Source organism: Micromys minutus (assembly GCF_963924665.1).
Source record: "Micromys minutus genome assembly, chromosome: 1".
Taxonomy (NCBI): Eukaryota; Metazoa; Chordata; class Mammalia; order Rodentia; family Muridae; genus Micromys; species Micromys minutus.
In genome coordinates, this window is record NC_137969.1 from 40,156,552 (window position 1) to 40,179,745 (window position 23,194).

The 23,194-nt window shown below is 40.6% G+C and overlaps 1 protein-coding gene across 1 annotated transcript in view; it reads left to right on the forward strand.

Annotated features, from left to right (window-relative positions):
* Positions 1–23,194, forward strand: part of EGFR (epidermal growth factor receptor) — a 153,692-nt gene that overhangs the window by 92,475 nt on the left and 38,023 nt on the right. Inside the window, exons 2-7 of the mRNA XM_080942386.1 lie at positions 10,858–11,009; positions 11,819–12,002; positions 15,207–15,341; positions 19,652–19,720; positions 20,517–20,635; positions 21,994–22,135. Coding sequence (XP_080798512.1) covers positions 10,858–11,009; positions 11,819–12,002; positions 15,207–15,341; positions 19,652–19,720; positions 20,517–20,635; positions 21,994–22,135 — 801 coding nt within the window. The remainder of the gene's footprint in view (positions 1–10,857; positions 11,010–11,818; positions 12,003–15,206; positions 15,342–19,651; positions 19,721–20,516; positions 20,636–21,993; positions 22,136–23,194) is intronic.

Consider the following 23,194-nt stretch of genomic DNA (forward strand, 5'->3'; position numbering starts at 1 on the left):
CTTTCTCTAGCTCCTCCACTGCGGACCCAGTTCTCAGTCTAATGGTTGACTGAGAGCACCCACCTCTGTATTTGTCAGACTCCGGCAGAACCTCTCAGGAGACAGCTGTATCAGGCTTCTGTCAGCATTCGATGACTTTTAGAGCCCATTTCAGATTATTCTGTGGCAGAGCTTGGCTTGGGCTTTTCAGGAGAGAATTTTGTACTTGTTAATGTTGCTTAAGTAGGGTTGGGATTTTTTGTTTTGTTTTGTTTCTTGTTTGCTCGTAGTGAGTAAATCCTGAGAACGGGGCTTTGAATTTGAGATTTCTAAGACAATCCCCAGCCTCTTCGCCCTCACTGGGAGGAGAGATGGCCACAGAGCTCTCTCCACACCCTACCATACACAGCCTTTTACCCAGTTGAGATTCAAACAAAGAGATACTTAGCCTAACTAGGAGTGAGTGAAAAGGTTGCTCCTTTTCAAGGACAACTGAATAAAAACATGTGCAAACACAGCACACAAATCCAAATCAACTTAGTTTTGGTTTTGAGCCTAGTCTTTATATAATCAGAAAACCACCGCAATGGGTCAGGAAAGGCTCTTTACTGAATGAAAAATAACAGCAGGAGAAAACATTCCAAGAGGCAAGTGGGGACTCCTGGTGAAAGAATTTTGCAAGGCTCTTGTCGGATTGGCTCTCTTACTGCCAAGTACCTGGGCACATCACGGTCCGGATGGTAAGATTTGGGCCCAGTTACCTTCCTGCTGAGCCATGGTCATATCCCTGCCATTCGGGTGGGCAGTTAGCTGTGGTCAGCCTTAGCTATCCCTCCCTCTGTGGCAAGACCTTAGAGCTCTTAGGAAGGCCACACACCAGCAGTGTGAGCAGCAGGGCAAGAAGGTCAGCCTCCTCTGAGAGTGCTCGAACGGAAGGAAGCAATTCATGCTAGTGGGAAGCGATCCAGATTTACTTCAGATTCGAGCCACAGTGAGGTTTAGTGCGGGTTTTCCACGTACCACGTGCTCTGCCAGGGACTCTCCCATCTCACCAAATCCTCCCAGAGTCATGGTAATTGTTCTGTTCCTGTTTAATACTTGAAAATAAGAGGCTCAGAGGGATTAGGAAGCTGCTCAGATAAAGGTGGAAACAGGGTTTTAGTCCTGACCTGTTGCTGCAAGTCTAGTAACCACTGACGAGTGCCAGTAAATGTATGGTTAAAGTCACTCTGTAGTCAAACATCTAGAAGTTTATTTTCCTCCGTCTCTTCTCTCTCATTTTGCTTTTGAAACATTTTTTTTTTTTTTTGATGAAGACACACACTCCTATCTCTTTTAAGTAATTGTGAGACCTGCCTTGTTTCTGTAACTTGACCACTGTGCTCACTGGTCAGACCAGGCCAGCAATTTCTTTAACGGTTGTTGTCTTTCTTTTTAAAGCAACTTTAGTATAAAGGACAGCCTCAGCCTGAAAGGGACAGTAGAAGGCAAACTTGAGGTGTGTCCCTTTGGTCTTGGCCAGAAGCTCTGTCTCCATACATAGGTTGATCTTCAGCCTACTTCATCCCCCCTCCACTGCCTTCCTTAGGAACTTCATCATCATCACCTAACTATTCTCTTACGTCTGGTGTCTAGTCTTTGTGCCTAGCCCACTGTCCAGTCCTTGGGGGAAGACACCTCCCTCAATAGGTCACCCATAGAAAAATTCAGATCCTCTGAGATTCCTCCTAGCTACTCCTTCAAGGGCTTTCCTGAGGCTTTACAAGAGCAGCATTCTAGAAGATTCCCTCACCTAACCTGACTGGAGAGTAACTGTTGTGGAATAGCCAAGAGCTACCATGGTTATGAGGAAACAGTTGTAGGGAGACTAGCAGTTTTCAGATAAAAATTTAAACAAACAAACAAACCAATCACACAGCAGCCTTTTGCTCTCTTTAGGATTTACGTTGTCCTTTGGTTTTTTAATTTTCGTGGTAAGAACTATGTACATGTTTGTTAGATTGTTTATCTAGTACTCATTGTAGAACAACATAAATGTGATTATATTTCCAGAGATGGCCTTATATACAACAGTGCCTTAAAGTCTGATTTTTTAGAAACATGAGTAAAAGTAGAAAACCATATAAATTGTCCCATGGTAAGGACTGTGCTGCCCAGCACACAGAGCCCAGAATTTGCTAGAAAATATTTGCCCAAAATTAACTTCCAATCCCATTTTCTGGATCAGAATTCTCTTATTTCCTTGCAAATCTCATGCCTTCTCCAAGATTATTTTTGATTTATAATTTATATAAATAACATGAACTATATTCCTGAGTAGTAATGTGGGCAGTAGTCTGGAGGAATGCAGAGCAAGACCACATAAATGAAGTACACACACACACACACACACACACACACACACACACACACACATACACACTTAGAGTGAAAAACTGTGTCACTGCTGAGGTCACTGAATTCAACACTGACACTTAGAACCAGTGTATTCCCCTAATGTGGCATTGTATTTTCATTTGTTTACCAAAGAATGTTGGAGTACTTCTTTCTGGTATCAGAAGCTCAGTGATGCCTCCTCCTTCTGACTTGTTACATTCATTTAGCATGGCTCACATTATGGGATGTTCTACAACTACTTCTTGTCATTTCCTTAAAGGATTATTGGATTTCTTGAGTCAGTATTTCTGATTTATGTTTGGCAACTATCTTTGTCCTGCTATATTAAATATGTTGTTGGTCGATGGATTAAGTAAAGAGTAAACAGAAGAAAGAACAACCTAGAGCTGACGTTATAGGCATTGGTAGGCCTCCCCGAGTGCTAGGAACCAAACTGGAGTTCTCTAGAAGGGCAGCAAGTGCTCTTAACCACTGAGCCCCTGTTCTCAATTTTATTTCAACTCACAATTACCCTGTGGAATAGGGAAAAACAGTCTCATGTTACCTTCCCAGTTAGTGTACTGAGAGAGGTTAACTGTTTGGAGACAACACAGGACAATACTATTCCAGTCTTGCCAAGAGAAAGGTATTTGATGAGGTCATTGGAAATATAGTCTTCTGTCTCTTGTAAAACTGGACTTCCTGTAGCTCAATGAATGAAGAAATGAATAAACAGAAGAGCAACCTCTCAAGCCTGTGAAGAAAACAACAGAGCAAGGTAAACCTCACTTATTGGCTGTAGAGTTGTTCTAGGCTCTGCTAGCCCCACAGGCCCCAATGCTTGCTGGCCATATATGGCATCCACATGAATACTAAAGGAATGGTTCAACCTACAAGTGAACAGCTCAATCTGGGAAACATTACTCAGCCATCATCATCAGATAGTGAGTCATCAGACCTGAGGAAGATATGAAAGAGAATTTATGTGAGTTGGGTGGGGACTGGGCCTAGAGTAAGGACATCTTACAGACCTGTCTCACTTTGACTTTACATTACCTTGCTGGAAAAGACATGGACAGTTAAGGTGTACTGAGGGAGAGGCACCACACCCTGCTGGAAGCACTCAACCCTCCTGACAGAAAGAAGCTCTTAGGGAAACAGCCAGGCGAACACTAGTGCTCTAGTCCACGGCAGCACTGGCTAGTGAGGCTGGATTTCAACCCACCACTAGCCTTTCACAATTCCAAAATGCTTTCGGGTGTCTAGTCCTTTGCTGCACAGACTGAAGAGAGGTCATAGGTAACTGGTAGTTAGCCACAGCAAAGGACATTCGACAGTTCAGTCAAAACCTGTTTCTCTTGAAGCCAATTCTTATGCGGTCATTTTTAGCCCCAGCCTGTGGGGACTCTGTATTTCTTTCTGCCACTGGTCTTCATTACAGTTTATACCATGTGATAATTATTTATGTCCCCTAGTGTGTATCCATCCAAACTCCATTCCTTTTTCTTCGAGGGTCCTAGCACCCAATGATAGCAGGAAGCAAATGTAAGGAACTAACTTAAACTTGTTGTAGGTTTCTCTGAGTTCCTGTGTGCAAGGGCACCTCGGCTTTCAGCCCTAGGAGGGAGTTAGCAGTGCTAGATGCTTGCTTGAGGTCTGGGCTGAACTCAGACATTGAAAGTATGAGATATGAGTGAGTGCTGATGCTAGTGTTGTTTGTGATTCAGTCCTGCTGGTGAGTGGAACTCCTCCGAGAACGGCAAGCTCTGAGTAAATAGGTCAGAGTCATCAAATGCTGTGAAGGATAAGGATGGAAGTGGATGTTTTACTGGCAGGCTTTAGGAAACAAAGCAGTAATTACTGTAGAAGTGTGCCTGTATGTGGAGAGTCAGCCATACCTATGTCTATGTAGGCAATAGTGAGATAAGAGAACCAGAACTCAGGCCAGAGAGGAGTGACTACTCATTTAGGCTCCAAAAAGCTGAGCACAACAACAGCCCATCAGTTACTCTATATCTCCATGTAGACAAACTTTCAACCAGGGCCATTCTCCATGGTACCCTGCTCAGCAGAAGTACTCCAACACAGTTTGCTGTTTGTTCTAGTTTGCTGTGAATCTGATTTTCTTACCATATGAGTTTGTGTCAAGCATATTTTTCAACACTGTAGATAATTGGAGAAACCACCTGCTAGGACAATGTCAGGTCCACAGTAGGTTCTTATTAAATTAATTGACTTATAAGACAAATTTGTATGACTTACCGTTCAACTACTTGTGAGGAATGAGTCGACTGACCTGTGATTTCAGATTATCAAAAAAACAGTACTGGAAAGGAGTTTCATGGTATTATTGTAGACATGTAAGCAGAAATACTTAGAAATGTTGCTACTATTATAAATCCTAAATGAGACCCATGGCTTATATTAAAAGAGGGACATTCTTGTGAAATACTTTTTTCCCCACAATATTTCTTCTTTTTTTGATTTTAAAAAATTAAGATATGCATGTATATGTGGAGGGTTGGATACACAGATACAATGCCAAAGAATTCAGAGAGGAGGTATTTGCTTTGCTGGAGCTGAAACTACAAGCAGTTGTAAACATTCACATGCTAATGCTGGAGTCCTCTAGAAGAACAGCAAGTGCTTTTAACCAGAGAGCTACCTCTCTAGCCCCATGTTCACAGTCTTATTACACTCCCTATTACCCCACTGAATAGATAAAACTGGTCTCCTTTTACTGGCAAGCACATTGAGAGGAGTTAAATAAGATGACAGTCTTGCTAACAGAAAAGTATTTGATGATGTCATTAAAAACATACTCTTCTGTCCCTCATAAAACTGCCCTTCCTGTAATTCAGAAATTTCACCTACCTCCCAAGAAAGTATGACAAAATACACAAAGGGGTTCTAACACTAATTGGTGTGGACTTCCTTAGAAATTCAAATTTTGTTCTGGAATTATATATAGGCTACAGTGAAGAATTGTGGAACTAGAACTCAACTCATTTTGATGTTTACTTTCCCAGCTCAAAATACAAGAAATGTTGTTTTAATGTGCTTTGCTCGTGAATGTAATTGGGTTGTTTTAGTTTGCAACCTCATAATCATGCTATAACTTGTCATGGTTAGCTCCACACATTTACTAAGACATACAAAGCACATTAGGAAAGGCATAAGAGAGCTCTTTCCTTTGAGCATTACATTTGCCTGTATTTCTAAGCTGCAGTATGAATTCAGCTTGACACATATGTCCCTGTGTCCACTACCTGAACACCATTTTGTAGTTGTGACAAAGAATATAACAGAATACAAGAGAACCTCTGAGGAAGATCACTTCATAAAGCATTGGGGTAGCCTGGTCAACAGGAGCTATTTGGGTTTGAGAGAGATTAGAGGTATGTGCATGGACCTAAGAGCCAGTAGGAAAGTGGCTAATGGGGACCAGAACTACAAAGCTTGTGGACCAAACAGAAACTCCCGTTTATCCTAATGACACCAGGAAATATGCTGATGGCTCAGACCCAGGTCTTGTGTGATGTGATCTCTGTTTGAAAGTGGAATGTTCTGTAGGAAACAGAGCAAGGACAAAAGAGGTGACAGGGAGACATTTCCAAGAAACCAGTAACATTGGCAGCCACTAATGTATAGCTGAGAATAACAACAAGCTGAAACTATTATAGAATGTTTTGGGGCACTTCTAAAAGTACAAGAGTGAATTAGGAGGTATCTGGAAAAGCGTGTATTATGCTGTGTGTTAATTAGTACAAGAAAAGCTATATATGCAGTATTAGCACAGAGAAACCAGAGCCTACCATATAAGGCCAGGAACCCTGCACAAAGGAGGCAGGTTTTTCTTAGTTCCAGTTAAGTTGAACTTTCCTTAAGAGAAATAATAACCAGACTTCGAATCAGCTCTTGGTGTCTTAGGAAACCACAAAGATAACTTCTCCTACTGCATGCCTAGAATCTGTCACAAAAGCAAAGATTAATCCCCAAATTGCTGGGCCATGAAATTCATCCAAGTTAAAGGGTAGTGTTTTATAAATCCATTCCTGTGATCTTCCATTGTAGACACAACCACACTGCAGTGAAAATACTTAGAATCAGATCGTGTCTGGTGTGTGCCAAGCCTTCTTGGGAAGTAAGATTTAGGAAGACAGTGACATTTTTTTTTTATCATGATCGGATTTTAGATTGCTTTTGTATGTACACTTGCTTGAATCATGCATGATTCCTCAAAAACAGCTGTAAACACACTAAACTGTGCCATGAGTCAAGGTGAAGTTCACTTGTGTTTCTCCCTAATTTTAAAGTATATTCCAAATAACCAGATGGATCTGGGTAGTGATGTGGTGAAGTGTTCACATGGGGATGTTCATATTGTAACACCTTCAGTTTTTATATATATTTATGAACGCTTATGCCACATCTTGAGGCCCAGAAGCTAAGTGCTTTGAATACCCATGTTGCCCAACCTTTGGTCTTAATTGGTAGCACTTGCCCAGGATTTTCAGGAGGAAAGTCAAATTCATGTTTTGATGGAACTTGAAGCCCTTTAGACTGTCTAGATTTTCATGACCAGACCCAGCATAGTATGAAATTTCTGTATTCAACCCAATACTGAATGTTTTGTGAAACTCTTAAAATATAAGAAACTCTCTTTGTCTTCCTTTTGATCCTCTGATCTGATAAGTTTTCTGAGAAGTAGCTGTTTACCTTGTCTTAGAGCCGAGCAGTGACTGTGCAGATATACTGCTCCAGTGTGCAGTACCTATGGCCCGAACATCAGCCTGGGTGCATTTCAAAAAGGCATCATTAACAATTCTGTTCACCCTGAGACCTTCTCTCTTTTTAGGTCACATCATGCTAACATTCTCAGTAGTGGCAGGAATCAAATTTTTTCAATAAAATAAAATTGAAGATTTTTGCTAATTTCTCCATCTTCAAGCAATTCTGGGAAGACAACATTACTGTTACCACTTTGCCATCTCTGAAGCTTACAGGGTTCACAGAATCAATTCAAGGACATACAGTGAGGACGAGGTCACCCACAAGTTTATTCTGGTTTAATAAAACAAATGCAAAAATTTTTCTTGCTAGAGATAGAAAAGTCTCAGTGGTAGAGTGACGTCCTGGGGTCCAGTCCTCAGACCCCAAATTTTGGTGAAACTGTAGTTGTTATTTTTAATAATTTACCTATGTTATTGACACTCCATTTGCTTTTTATCATGGATTTAGAATTTAAGATTTACTCTTCAAGTAGAGGCTGGTAGATTCCTTTGCTTTCGAGATCACCCTGATCTACATAGGAAGTTTCAAGTCAACCACTGCTATGTGGTAAGACAATTGCAAAAAGAATATATATATATATATATATATATATATATATATATATATGTATGTATGTATGTATGTATGTATGTATATATATTAAGGTTAACTGGTTTAAAGATGGAGCTAAAATGACATTTTTCTTTTATTTAGGCAATCTAAGTCAAATATGTCCATTGTTTTGTTCCCTCACCTCTACTGGCACCAATGGCTCTATGTGTGTTGTGTGTCTATGTGTCTGTGTGTCCTTCTACTAAGATATGCTTCCTCCCCCTTATATGAACTTATTCTTATCTTCAGTCTAGACTTTACTTACATGTTTTCACCTCTTAGAAACATAAAAAGAGAAACAGCCTCAGAATGAACAGAACTGTTAATGGTTTCTTTTGAAGCAAGCAGTTAACCCACACATATCAACATAGACTTCACTTTATTAAATTATATAAAATATCAACTTTTTTCTTATTCTCAAACACAGACCTATTGGTGGGACTGAGGTGGGGTCTTTTAGGTTTCTTTGAAATTTTATGCATCATTGAAAAGTAATAAACTTTGCATACAACACAGTTTTAAATTTTTAGACTTTTTTTTCCCTCAGAATAGGTTTACCAACATTGAATCATGGTATAAATTTTATTTGTTTAAACAAGTTGCTCAGTTGTGTCCCAAAGTGTTTTGTAAATTAATATTCACACCAATAATGTTTGTAGTATCTCCCAAACCTAAAATCTTTTTTATATCTGAGTGTTAGAGTAGCCTATCCTAACAATGGATAATAAATGTTTCAATATGTATTCAAAAATAAGTGCTTCAGATGCTTGTTTAGCGTTTTAAATAAATAAGTGAAATACAATTTTTTGTGATACACTATTCTCAGATGGCATGTTTTGACTTTTTTTGACAAAAAAAATTATTAGTAACTTAGTAATAAAGTAAAACCTTGGTGCAAACTGGAAGAAAATGGCAAGGTAAAGTACTTGGTCATTTTAAATATAATGAAATGTACTTTTGTATGCTGAGGAATGACATCTGATTTGGTCCCTACTACAGCAGGTTGTGCATACCAAGCAGTTGTAGAGAACAAGACTAACAGACATGTGATCAGTAATGACTAAAAGCAAAAGATGCCTGTGAATTAAAAGATGGCTGCTAATCAATGATGTGATAATGGAAAGGTGGCATATGATCATCCAACCTCTATACGTACATTTATGGTGACACCTTAAGGACCAAGAGTCAGTACATAGTCGTGCTCTATCTGTATGCACAGAAGAGTTAAGCACTTGTTCCAATTGGAGGCAAACATCAGAGTAGCTCAAATTCTTAGGTAAAAGTGGACCAGACGTACTAGGTCACGCCCAAGTCAGGTGGAAGGTGGGGACCCGATCCTGTCAACTTCCACAATGTCTTTGTGACTGCCCTGACTTCTGCTGAATTAGTAGGAGAAAATGGAAAGGGAGTAGGGAGATTCCCATGGAGTTAAAGAGGATGAGAAGATTGCTTCATAGTGCCTGTAAATGCCTTGGGTTGATTATGTGGTGTCTGAACATGTGCTGGTTGCTACTGTGGCTCCATCATACAAGGCCAGACAGATGATGCTCTTAGAACAACCCAAGGGGAGGAAACAAAAGAGCCTATAAAACAGAAAAGTGCATTGTAAAAGCACCTGAAGAAAGTACCACTGTATTGACATTGGCCTTATTTTGTGCTCTGTGCCCTGGTTACCGTGACTATCAAGAGAGCAACTCTGGCAACACAGGAGGATCTGGCCAGTTCTAAATGTAATGTCTAAGCCCAGGGGCCATATTTCTTCACTCTTTGGATAATTTTGGTTCAAAGTATATCCCTTAACAAGCTCCCTGCTTCAAAAGCTCGAAGCCTCTTTGTTTTGTTATACTTGCCTAAACAGGTCTCCCCAAAAGCTACGTTGTAAATACCATTTTATTACTGTCTTCTTTGCTTTTAAATGTAGACTACTGAGTACATTAATGTGGTCTAACTTTGGCCACTAATTTCTCGTGTTTTCTTGGATTAAGTTTGTGTCTTGACAAGCTTTATCTTGGCAGAGCATGCAAGGCAAACATGGATACATGTGTTGGGTGGACTAATACACTGTGGAAAGGATAGAAAGACATGGTAGTTTCTTACTAAACTACTGCTTTAAAGTGTTGTCTTTTCATTTAAAAAACCTTCTGGGTGTTCTATAATCAGAACTTTGATTTGTCCTCTGACTATTCAGAGAATGTTTTAAATTTCTAGACAGGTGATTTTTTAAATCCCATTGCTTTCATTGATTTAGGGTATACAAAATTGTGGTTAGAAAATACTGCATATTGAGTGCTATGTTTTTGAAGACTCTCTGTATACACTATAATGTGACATACTTACTTTGTAAGAAATAAATTGTCCATTGCTTTGCTAGTAACTCAACATGAAACTGTATCATCCATGTAGATTTGATGGATCTTTCTTTAGAGATCTTTCTCTACAGGTACTCTTAAGTTTACCCTGTTTTAAGAATTTCTATGATTGATTTTGATTTGTTAACTTGACAAGATTTAGAATCACCATAGAAACTAACATCTGGGCATATCTGTGAGCAATCTTCCAGATTGGGTTAATTGATGTAGAAAGGCGGACAGCACCATTCCATGGCTGAGGTCCTGAAACTAAATAAAAAGAGAAAAGTGAGCTGTGTGGCACCCATCTCTCTCTGTTTTCTAGTCCTGGATGCAATGACCAGCTGCTTCAACCTTCTGTTGCCCTGCCTTTCCCACCATAGACAACTATCTTCCCTAAAACTAGAAGCCTAAATAAACTGTTCCCCCTTAAGGAGCTTTGGTCAGGGATTCTGTCACAGAAACAAGATAAGTAATGAACACACAAGTTCTAATGAATCTCCATCCTCTGTCCCCTTGAATTTTAAATGTTTTGTTTTCTCTGTATCTTTAATATCACGGGATTGCATGCATCACAGGGGTGAGGTCCGTCTTACTATGGATTACAGCTGTGTAAACTTAAACATCGCTTACCACATCAACATTGTGGTAGCTTTGATCAAAGTTGATTGTAAGCCAGTGTGGCTCCCAAAGCTGACGACTCTTGTTTTGTTGTGGTTTGCTACCTTACTAAGCGTCTTCTGAAAGACTGCTTTCCCTTTTATTCTAGTTTGCCAAGGCACAAGTAACAGGCTTACCCAACTGGGCACTTTTGAAGACCACTTTCTCAGCCTGCAGAGGATGTTCAACAACTGCGAAGTGGTCCTCGGAAACTTGGAAATTACCTATGTGCAAAGGAATTATGACCTTTCCTTCTTAAAGGTTGGTTCATTGAATCCGGTCGTCCTACTTAATCAGTATAAAACTTAACATAAGCAGACTGAAGCTGTAGTCAAATGACTTGAGGTATGTAACTTGATCTGAAGGAAGCCAGAGCTCCCAGGGACTACACATGAAGGTGAATTTTATGAGAAGTCCACTCTGCCAGCTGGGACGATGGTTTGTGGAAAGTCAAGTTATTTGTGGAAAAGAAAATAGAACTGAAACCTACCTAATGTTCCATGGTTCTCATAGATAGTAGCACTGACTGCTAGCCATTGTCTCAGCCAGATGGTGTTGACATACCAGCTTTCCAAATAATAACAACGATAAATTTTTAAAACCGTTTTGCAGTATGCACCTATGTGTGGCATAAATACACCATAACTATCAGGAATTTATATCTACTTTACAAAATTTCTAAATATTTTTTAGTGAGCCATTAGGAACCAACCCCAAAATACTCAAATTCTTTCTTTATTTTCTTTTTACTTATTCTCCCCCACCCCCATTTTTTCTTCCACAAGAAATCATGATCAATACATTCAAGGTAATTCTTCTCACTTCCATTTTCATTTGGGTCAAAGTGGGAGTCACCGAGTGCCAAATAACATGCTGTTTCCTTACACAGGCTTCTAATGCAAATACAAAAGAATCTTTGCAAGCCTGCCACTCCCTTTACCCAAGTACAATTGTCTAAGTGTCTTAGGTTTTTCTGCCACACAAATGATATTTTGACATTAAATGGGGCTCCTGGACACACCTTTTGTCCTCTCCAGAGCAAACTGAGAAGTCTTTGCTTTCTCTCTTAGACCATCCAGGAGGTGGCTGGCTATGTGCTCATTGCCCTCAACACTGTGGAGAAGATTCCTTTGGAGAACCTGCAGATCATCCGAGGAAACGCTCTCTATGAAAACACCTATGCCTTAGCTGTCCTGTCCAACTACGGGACCAACAAGACTGGGCTTCGGGAACTTCCCATGCGGAACTTACAGGGTAAGAGGCAGAGCATTGGGGGAGAGAGGGATTCTGATGTCATTGGGCAACAGTAATTTGGCATAAGTAATGAGTTGGAAAGAGATTTCAGCCAGGTAAAAATTAGTTCTTCCACAGATGAGGATTAATATCCATGCTTTCAGAAATACAGTCAACCTTGGGAAGTGAGTTTTTGTTGGACGTAATCTTGAGCCAGACGCAGAGAGCACATGCAGTTATCCCCTCATCCTGTGCAGACCTATTCCCAGACAATACAGATGTCTGAAACATCAGGTATCCCACATCATACGTACCATGTTTCTTATTTTTTACTTTTTCTTTTTTTTGAATCAGTGTGACTCTTGTCACCCAATTCATTGATTAGGTACATCTGGATACTAACAACAATAATAAAAACTAGCAGAACAATTTGGGTGCTGTGTGAATTCAAATGCTTGTGAATTTGGTCATTTGATGTTTCTCCCAAAGTGGACCAAAAGCAGTCGAACACAGAGACATTCGTGGGAGAGAGGTTTAATGTACTTACACCTTTTTTCCATGATAGAGGCAGGTCTGAAGGTTTATATTGGTACATGGAAACTCAGTGTGAGTTAGAAAGCAAAGGAAAGGTTTTAAAGTTAGAGAGGAAACTGGGGAAGATGGTCGACAGAGGAAATTCGGGAAATGTTTCTCAAGTATGTTACTCAATGCCAGGCCTTCTTTCAACGTATTGTACCCTGACATCTTACAGATAAAGATATAGACTCGAGTTCTCCATGAGCCCTGTGCCCATGCCTGGTTCTGTCATCTCTGTGTGCCCTGCAGTTCTGACGGGGAAGCAGTGTGCACTGGGAAGGAGACAAGGCGCAAAGACAGAATGTAGAGTGGGAGCCTAGCGGTGGCCGAGCTAGGATGCAGCCACATTACTAAGGGGAGGAACTCGGCCAGCAGACACTTCCTTCCGCAGCTCCCTGCTTTACACACCCTATAAACTGCCTTCAGAATTCCCACCCACCACTCTAACTACACTGAGCACCCACACATGTTTCTGAATTTGTGCTTACATCCATTTCTTCCCATATGCACTTTACATGAAACAGCCTGTTTGGTACTTTTGGCATGCCTCGTTCTGCCTGCCTTGCATGTGAGGAGGCCAGGCAACAGTGGTTGTCTCCTGGAGCCAGGCTGTCTGTGTTCCAGCCCCAGCTCCACCACTCAGCACCCAAACAACCCTGCAGATGTTTCTTCACCTGTGTTTTTCCCTGCATCTTAGTGCCCAGGCCTCAAAATCGTAGTACCCATATTAGCAAATTCACACCCTATGTGTTGACAAAATCATCTCTATTACTACAGGCAAAGAAAGAATCAGCTATTTGGGTTCCTTCTATGTGTGTGTGTGTGTGTGTTTGTGTGTGTGTGTGTGTGTTTGTGTGTGTGTGTGTGTGTGTGTGTGTGTGTGTGTATGTGTGTGTGTTTGTTTGTGTGTGTGTGTGTGTGTGTGTTTTCATGTGTGCATGTTCTTCTCCCGGACTAACCTTAGTTTTATAACGAAGGCAGGGTTATAATCACATAGGTCCCAGTCATTTAATCTAGGACTATTGTAACAACTGAGCATTACCTGAATGTCAACATAAAAAGAATAGATTTGACTTTCTACTCACTTTCTTTCCTGATTCAGTTAGGCAGAAATGGCTACTAAAGCCACACACACACACACACACACACACAATCTAGTACTGTTGACTTCCCGTTCTGTGCCTCCTTGTCGCTTCTCTTGGTTGTCACTGCAGCCTTGACGTGCCTACCCCATGTTGCTGTGTTTAACCTCTTACCTCTGGTTCCTCCTGTTTCTTTCTATCATATCTCTGTCACCTCTACCTTCCAGGCCAAGCCACACATCAGCCCTTTCTGGCCTGCCTGCCTTCCTTCTGAATCTTGTCCATCCCCTGTCATCTCTCAAAACAACTGCTACCTGCCGAAGATCTGCTATTCTCTGCCTGCTGGAAGCTGTCAGTGCTTCCAATTTCCCTATCCTCAAAACTACACTCTGAACATGTGCAAGTCTGCTCTCTTTGCTACCCTAGCCACCTCTGCAAGCTTTCCCAGAGAATCCCCCCCTTTTCCAGTCCCCACTCTATGCAGACAGGTGCTTCCATTCCCTGCCTTGGGGAGCTGAGATCTCTTTTGTGTCAATAGTTGGGTTTCTCCACATTCATGGTTTTTACTTTCAATTTTAAATTACTGTATATGTGTGGGAGTCAGGTGTGCTCAGGTGACCGCAGAGGCCAGAATCATTGAATGCTCTGGAGCTAAAGTTACAGGCAGTTGTGAACCATCCACTGTTGATGCTAGGAACCAAACCCAGATCCCCTGGAAGGGCAGTGTATGCTCTTAGTAGTTGAGCTGTCTCTTCAGTTTTTTTCCCAACTAAATGATATCCATTGGACCTCAGTGAGAATTAGTAGATACCTATCTCTTTGTGCATTTCAATTTCCAGAGAGAAGCCTGTAAGTCAAAGCATCTTTGCAAGTCAGAGCATCTGTGGATTTTGTATGCGTGGTTCATTCTATGTTTATTCCTTATGTTTCTCTTGTAGCTTCTCCCTTTGAACAAATTAGACTTTTTCTCAACCCTGACCTTGTTATGTCATCTCATTTCTTCTTTAAAACAACTGTATAGCTTCATGTGTTCAAACAAATGTATTTATTTGAGTCTTCCTCATGCATTAAAATTTTTATTTCATATCACATGTAGACTCTTCCTTTTTTGGCGGAAATCCTCCAATGGCACCTGAGAGTACATCCAGTGACAATCACTCTGTCTTGATCTTAAAGGTCCAAATGTTTCTGCCTTCCACCTTGATCTTCTGTCCCATCTTCCTCTCCACATCATCCAATCACTCCACTCCAACTGAGATGGCCCCAGAACTACAAGTCATCCTATGTTTGTCCTTCCTGCCATGCACACTGAAAAAGGCCTCCTTCCCCTACTGCATTTCTAAATTTCACAACCCAATCATTAAAATATCCTAAAACTTTCGGGTCAGTATCATGAAGAGTTACTTCTCATATCCCTATCAGATCTTCTACAGGGTCTCCTTTGGGAACGTCTGTATTTGCACACTGAAAACATTAAACAGAACATCAGAAATATAAAGAAATGAGCATAGGCACTGTGAATTAACAGGAAGAAAGGTGTTTGATCAGTGTGGTTTTACTCATGCAGAAATCCTGACTGGTGCTGTGCGGTTCGGCAACAACTACCTTCTCTGCAACATGGAGACCATACAGTGGAGGGACATCGTCCACAATGTCTTTCTGAGCAACATGTCAATGGAATTACAGAGCCACGTGAGCAACTGTGAGTGCATCTTTAACCTTCTAGTAGCTTCAGATCCTCTGGTAGGCTGAAGTGGACAGTGTTGTGGTGGGAAAGAGAATATTAACTTTAGGTCACTTTCATTACCGTACAAGAAAAATAAGTAGTGAGCAAATGTTCTGTTCATTAGAGGAGATTTTATGCAAGACAATAATATAACTTTTTTCATTGTTCAATACAACAGACATCATTCTCGGGGTAGTAAAACCTTCCCAAGACTATTAAGCAGAGAAAACCTGCATCTCTACAATGTAAGTTGCAGTGACTGTCTCCTGGTACAGGACATATCCTCTTCCATCTTCTAGGCATTGACCAGTCACGCATGCTTCTCACAGTGGCACTGAGGTCATTCTGATGGACTCTGCCCATCAGCATATCAGTGTAAACATTCTAACATGGAACCAGAGAGGAGAGATCTCCATATTTTCCTAAATGTTCTCAACCTGTCCATGTCCCATGCCTCAGGCAAGTCCCTGCAACTGAGGACCCTACAGAGGCCAGAACTAAGCTCAGGGATGCAACCTGTGGCCATTGCTAACACTGTCTCTGGAATGATGTGTTTTCAATTACAAAACTCCAACAAGCCTACAGATCTTTTGATACTTTAATATAAAGTACATCCTGTTGCTGAAACTATAGGCTGTGTACAAGTTGAGTTTGGACCTCCAATGGAGGTGGCATGAATTACAAAACCATCAACTAAAACTTCTTTACTTGATAGTTTTATTTTTATTGATACATTGATTAAATGAAAATGTAGGAAATCTGTCATCTTAGTCATTTTAAGTGACACCCTAAAAACATTATATGTCCATATTGTTTCTGCAGTCACAACTACCATCCATCTTCAAATCTCACAAATCTGAAACTGGAGCTCATTAAAGAGTAGTGACCTATTATCCTTTCCTCCCAGGGCCTGGACAACACAACCCAATCCTACTTTATGTGCCTAGTGTAGATACCTGATGGGAGTAGAATATATATATATATATATATATATATATATATATATATATGTATGTATGTATGTATGTATGTATGTATGTATGTATGTATGTATGTATATATATACATATATATATATACATATATATATATATATATTTGTGTCTAGCTTATTTCATTTGTTTTCATGACCTCAACATTTATCCATATTGTAGTTTATGCCAGGAGTTTTGTTCCTTCCAAGGCTTGAAATAGTTCATCATAAGCTTGTACTACCTTTGGTTTGTCTGTTTGTAGGCACTTGGACTGACTCTGGATAATGTTGCTGTGAGTGTGGGTATTGAGTCTTTTGTTTTATAAATATGTATTATACCATGATGACATTGACAGTATAAGAAACCTAAAGTATTTTATAAGGGATTTTTGTGATTACGTGTGAAATCAAGCTTAGCAGTTTTTAATATTTTTGATGTATAATGGGTGAACTAAGTCATACATATTTAAAATATTACATAGAAAGTCTGTGGAGCTGAATTTACCACTGATAAAGTCAAGTACCTCACAATGGCACATTTACTGGTGTATAGAAAACCCACAAAGGAATGCTGAAAAAATAATATGCAAGATTCAAATGTTTTAACATTTGCCCTCTGAACTTGTTAGGTATTAATTAAATATCAAATTTAGTTCTGCTACTGAAATAAAAATGCCTAAGTTTGAAGAAGAAAAGGTTTAGTTGGTCTCACTACTTTGAAGATTTCCTCCACAGTCAGTTGGCTATAGTATTCCTGAGCCTATGGTGAGCACGTATGTCTTGATAGGAATAGGACGTGGAAGTATTCTCACCTTATTGTGCCATGATCAAAGGAGAAGGGAGGACAGGTCAGGGCCATATTGCTCTTTTAAAGACATTCATTGCCTTCAATGACTGGAATTCCAGTACTGCCACCTTTTTTTTTTAATACAGCATTTTATTTATTATTTGAGAATTACATACATGTATCTAAGTAATGTGATCACATTCGATCCCCTTACCATTTTTTCAACTCCTCTGTTCCCCATGTCCTCATCCCACTTTCATATCTTGCTAAAATAATCCACAAAATACAATTAGTGCTGCACATACATGCATGGGTGTAGTGCATCCACTCAAGCATCCTTAACCAACCAGGGACCATACCCTCTTCCAGCAGCCAGGGATGGGTTTTTATGATCCCTTCCCCCTCCCATGCTTGTATGGTGACAGGCTTGGTCTTCTGCAGGTCTTGGGCATGCAGCCACAGCTGCTGTGAGTCCCTGAGAAGAACAGCTGTGCTGTGTCCAGAAGATGTTGTCCTCCAGCAGTCCTCCCTGAACTCTGGTTCTTATCAGCTTCCCACCCTCTTTTCTGTGATGTTCTTAGAGCCTTAGGGCTGTGAGGCAGATATCCTATTTATGGCTGAGCATTCCATAGACACTCTCTCTCTGCACTTTGACACTTGGGAGTCTCTGTAGTAATCATCATCTACCACACAAAGAAGCCACTCTGGTGAGGACTGAGCACTAATGGCTCTAGAGATAAGTATTTGGAGGGCAGTTTGATGCTATTTCAGTTTAGCCAAATAATAGTAGGAAGTTCTTCCCTGGAGCTCAGGAGATCCTGGGCCATGGGTTCCTGGCCAGATTTACAGTACCAGGTATGTGCTTCCTTCTGCGGAGTGTGTCTTATGCCCTACTAGAGAAGGGTTAGTTTCCCCTCATAATATTCACACACATCTTGTCAGGGTAGTCATTAATCATGTCTCTTAGAGTTCCCATTGCCTCTCTCTGTGACATAAAGCATGGACCTCTAGGAGTCATTATATATCCACACTGTAGCACTAGTCATGAGAATAAGCCTAACTGAATCAATATTGCATAAATAAGTGACATTTTAAGCAAGAATTGATTCAGTAAATTGTTCTGTAATGGCAATGATTAGGGGACAAATAGCCCAAGTATTAGAGCTGTAACAGATTATTTAAAAAATGAGTAGAAAATACACACACACATTAGAAGATAGGAAACCTCTGTCTCCTGGGTCTCTAACCTTCTACTTCTACGCTCCTCCGTTGACAAGCTGCAGATGCACACTCCTTTTGAGAAGTCTGCATTTCATCTTTAACAACAAACACAGTATTATGAGGTGACTTTAAGATTTATACATGTGAGACATCTGAGATTAAGAAGAGCAAGCATATATTATTGTTGATAAAGTTTACAAATTGAAGTTATGAGAGTGGATTTATGAGAAAAAAAATTTCATCAGCTACTCTGTACATCAATATAAGTTCTAAATATACATATATATTAAATATAGGTAAATATATATAAATAAATATAATTTTTATTTATACATAATATAGGTATAGTCCTAGAAGGAAACATGAGGGTGGATATTTATAATATCAAGTATCAAGTTGAAACACGAGTTCAGATGCCATCAAATAAGCTCTTGTGTGGAATAAAATTATTATATGAGATCTGATTGCCCAAAGAGGATACAGAGCTAAGCAGAATGGTCTCTAAAAGCCTAATAGAGGTATCAAATAACCAGAACCACAGAAGGCCGAGGCGAGAAAAATAAATCTGCTCTGCAGAACTAGTCAACAGCCACAATGGCCAACACGCTAATCCTCATATGTCTCCGAATGATTAATTGCCGATTAGAAAACCTTCTAATTGCAACTGGACATTGACCAACTATAAAAATACAAATATTTAGCAATTACAAAGATTTTCAGACAGATGTGTGCCAACTATTAACTAAGGTTTTATGTGATTAGCCAAGTGACTCACGGAATTAGAATGTTCGCTTCCTGTGGCATGTTCTGCACCACTCCATGGCTTGGAGGAAAGGAGTGTTCATTTACCAGCCAAAACATAACATTACTAAATGTCCAATGACAATTGCCCCCACGCAGCCAGTCAAGACTGGAAGTAGCAAGGTGAGTGAGTGGACACTGAGCCAATATGGTTAGAGAAGCCTAATCAGGTGGCAGCTTTTTGTCACTTGTGTTGCTGTCATGGGTCTAGACAGACAGTACTCTCTGTGATGGGTCCAGACAGACAGACCATACACTCTGTCTTGGCTTCCACAGTTTAAGTAGAAACAAAAGCAGCCCATGGTTCAACATTTTTTTCCCTTTTGCACAGGAGGAGTCCTTTAATTTATCCTACAAACCATCCAAGGCAACTATGAATACAAAGTTTCCAAGCTGTTGCTCCTTTTTTAGAACATTCTTTAGGACCTTGAGAGAGGTGTCATCAGTTCCACATTATTTATTATTTTTATTGAAATTCACTTAACTACTTGATTTTTATTTCAGGCCCTAAGTGTGATCCAAGCTGTCCCAATGGAAGCTGCTGGGGAGGAGGAGAGGAAAACTGCCAGAAATGTAAGTGGGTGCAGCATCAAGACCTAAGAAGCACACCCTGGCGAGGGAGTCCACACTGTATGTGGTCCTCCACTCCTCCTCCACGACTGAACAAGTACAGGCACTTGGCAAAAGACCTAGTGTTAACCACTTCATGGACATCAGTCTTGCAAACCACACAGGCTGAAACTATCTAAGGCTTATTATTTGGGATAATTGAGCCTGTCATTAAATGCATGAAAACCAACCTCTCAAGTGCTCATGGTGACACATGTGATGCCTTGTCCTCTGTCCCAACCTCCCCTTTTTCTGGTACCAATTAATACAGAAGTTTGACAATGTTTATCCAGGGAGTATATGTGTAAAGCCTACTACCTTAAAGACAAAGTTTAATTTACTTCAGTGTGATTACTGCCTCACATAAAGAACCTGGGATTGTATCATCTTCAAAATTGACTATATTCCATTGCCTTTGTGACATACTATCCCATTTTTTTAAACACTGCCTCCTGCCAGGAACTCCTCTTGCTATGTGCCTTCTGCATTGCCAAGAATTCCCTTGCTAATATGTACTGATTCTAAAGCTCCAATAAGACTTGTTTCCGTTATTTCTCCCAAGTGATTTGAGGAAAAAAATGAGAAGAAAAATATACCAAGGGGAGAGTGGTGATTATATTGTGTGGATAGAATTGAATGCCTAGAGGCTGTTCCCCTGCCACTAAAACCCGTTTGTTTCTTTCGGCTGTGTACAAGCATTCCTTGGTGTCTCCAGTAGATGAGCTGCCACCATAGCTCACTGGTGATCTTTCTTTTTCAGTGACCAAAATTATCTGTGCCCAGCAATGTTCCCGGCGTTGTCGTGGCAGGTCTCCCAGCGACTGCTGCCACAACCAGTGTGCTGCGGGGTGTACAGGGCCCCGAGAGAGTGACTGTCTGGTAAGACTATGGCTACTGGGGAGTTGGGCGGCAGATCTGCACACTTGCTGGGCATCTGACTGTGACAGCAGCCTTCCTGTGGCACACATTGTAAAAAAGTGTTGTCATGGACAATCGCAGCAGCACTGTGACAGATGCAGAGAGCCTCTTCTTTAAGATCCCCTGAGAACCATTCCCAGTTACACAGACCTGTGGGTAGTATGACATTTGCACTTCATATTTCATGCCTCTTGGGCTGCTCCCCTCCCCTACCTCATTCCATGGTGTCTCCCCCTTCATGTCCCAACCACTTCTGGACAATCTTGGTAAAAGCTCTAGTGTTAACTTTGCAGATATCAAAGGTTAGTGAATGTCATTCCTGGGGTCCATGATAATCCAAACAAAGCTCTGCTAGGCCCCAGAAAAGAAGTCCACATAAGTCTAGAATATTATATACTTTCTGTAAAAAGAAGATTCTTAGATTCCAGATATTAAACTGGTTCCTGGGGAGTTTTTTAACTTGGGTAGTTTGGGCTGGTTCTAATGGGCAGCTCACGGATAAAACTGTAGATGAAAGAAATCTAACCTTCCTGCGAAGATTCCTGCTATTTGACAATAAATTCTAAAGTATATTCTACTGCCTCTTTATGAGTGAAACCCAGTAAAAACTGAGTTTAAAAATAGTGTCACACCATACATTCCAATATTATGTGTATATTTTGTTATTACCTATAATCAGTGATATATTTTCTAACTGCAAACCCTAGGTTATATCAATTGGGACAGTCAGTATACTTAAAAATGCTTAGTACTCATAAGAGGAAGGTGTTTCTGTCTATTCTGGAAAGGTATACTAGATATTATTTTCTCTCTAATTGAGCATGTGAACACTGATAATTGTCGCTGTCAAATTGACCTACAGGCTGCCTGGCCCTGGGATCCTTTCATTTGGATGCCACATGTAGTAATGAGCTCCCAAGCCTGGTATCCACACATATTGTTCCTTGGACCTGGTAAAGTCATAACTCAACAATCATTAACTTAAAAAACAGGTTTATTTATATGTTAAGTTCTCAATCCATAAGCCCTCTACACAATACACTTACAACCACTGGACAAAGATATAAACTGCCCATCAAGATAAGACAAATTGACCCATAGAAACCCTTAGAAGTAATAACAACCTTTTCCATTTAGAGATGTGCCAAGAGAAACATCCACATCTATTTCCATGTTGCCTCCTCTCAAATCTCTTGCGTACTCCTCCTCTTCCACTTTCCTAGACTTTTCCCCACCTACCTCTCAACTTTCCAATCATGTATTGCCTTGACATCAACCTACAACCACATTCTAGACTAGATATGTCCCTCTTATGACAGGTCTGCCACAAGTTCCGAGATGAAGCCACATGCAAGGACACTTGCCCACCTCTTATGCTCTACAACCCGACCACATACCAGATGGATGTCAACCCTGAGGGGAAGTACAGCTTTGGTGCCACGTGTGTGAAGAAATGCCCCCGTGAGTCCCCTCTTTTACAGAGCATTTATTCTGTCCTCTCTTGTCTCATGTGGGAGTCCTGGGCAGTTTGGGGGCAACCGATATGCTTGTCTTATCATGTAGGTTAGTACCTGCCTAGCTAGGTACAAAGATGAGGACCCCGCTCAGTGATAAGCGATGAAGACAGGGGCAGACTGAGGCAGGCAGGATGCCTTTCTTTAAAGAGTAGCTTGACCTGCACTGAGCCCAGTGTTGTTGGCGGCCAGACTGCATAGCAAAACCCACCTATTGCTTCACCGCAAGTTGGAGAGCCAGCTATAGTAACCCAGAGTGTCCTGGAGCTGACTGACACAAGATCATAACCCTCTGGGCCAATCATGCTTGACTCTGTATTATGCTGGTATTTAACAGATCTAAATTAGAAAAGGCAGCAGACCCACCCACTTGAGCAGAAAAACTTTGGGTTAAGGTTGGGTGTTGGAGAATTTCAGATTTGGTTTTGCTTTGATTTACTCATTTGGGTTCAAGTTTCCTGTGTGTGATGGCGCTGTAGAGATACCTATAGAAATATAGTAACATGGCTCCGTCCCAAACAGAAAAAGCGAAACAACTTATAAAGAGTCTGAAAACCAATCTTGACTTCTAGAAAGGAAATTAAGACAAAAAACATAAAGGGGAAACTATGAGGGTTAGGTTTTGCCTACCTAGGCTTGGATGACAGAAGTTTGTTTAGAAACACAAACAGGCACACACATGGAGAGAATAATAAGTCACTATAAGGTAAATGAAAAGTGAAGATGAAGAAAAACTCACCACAGTCCTACCATAGATAGGATCTTTGTGTGGAGGCTTAGTAACCAGGCCTTTAAAATCTGCAGGAAACTAAACCCACACTAACAAGAGCATATGGCTCACAGATTTAGTACCAATGCCCATATTTTTTTAGCAGTATTTGGGAAACTTAAAATAGGAGCATAGAGTTTCTACTGATACTGTAATCATAAATGTTGAGATGGAGTGCATGAAGGTGAGGGAAGTGGAGACAAAGACTGGGGTACCTGTCTAGGAAGCAGAACACAC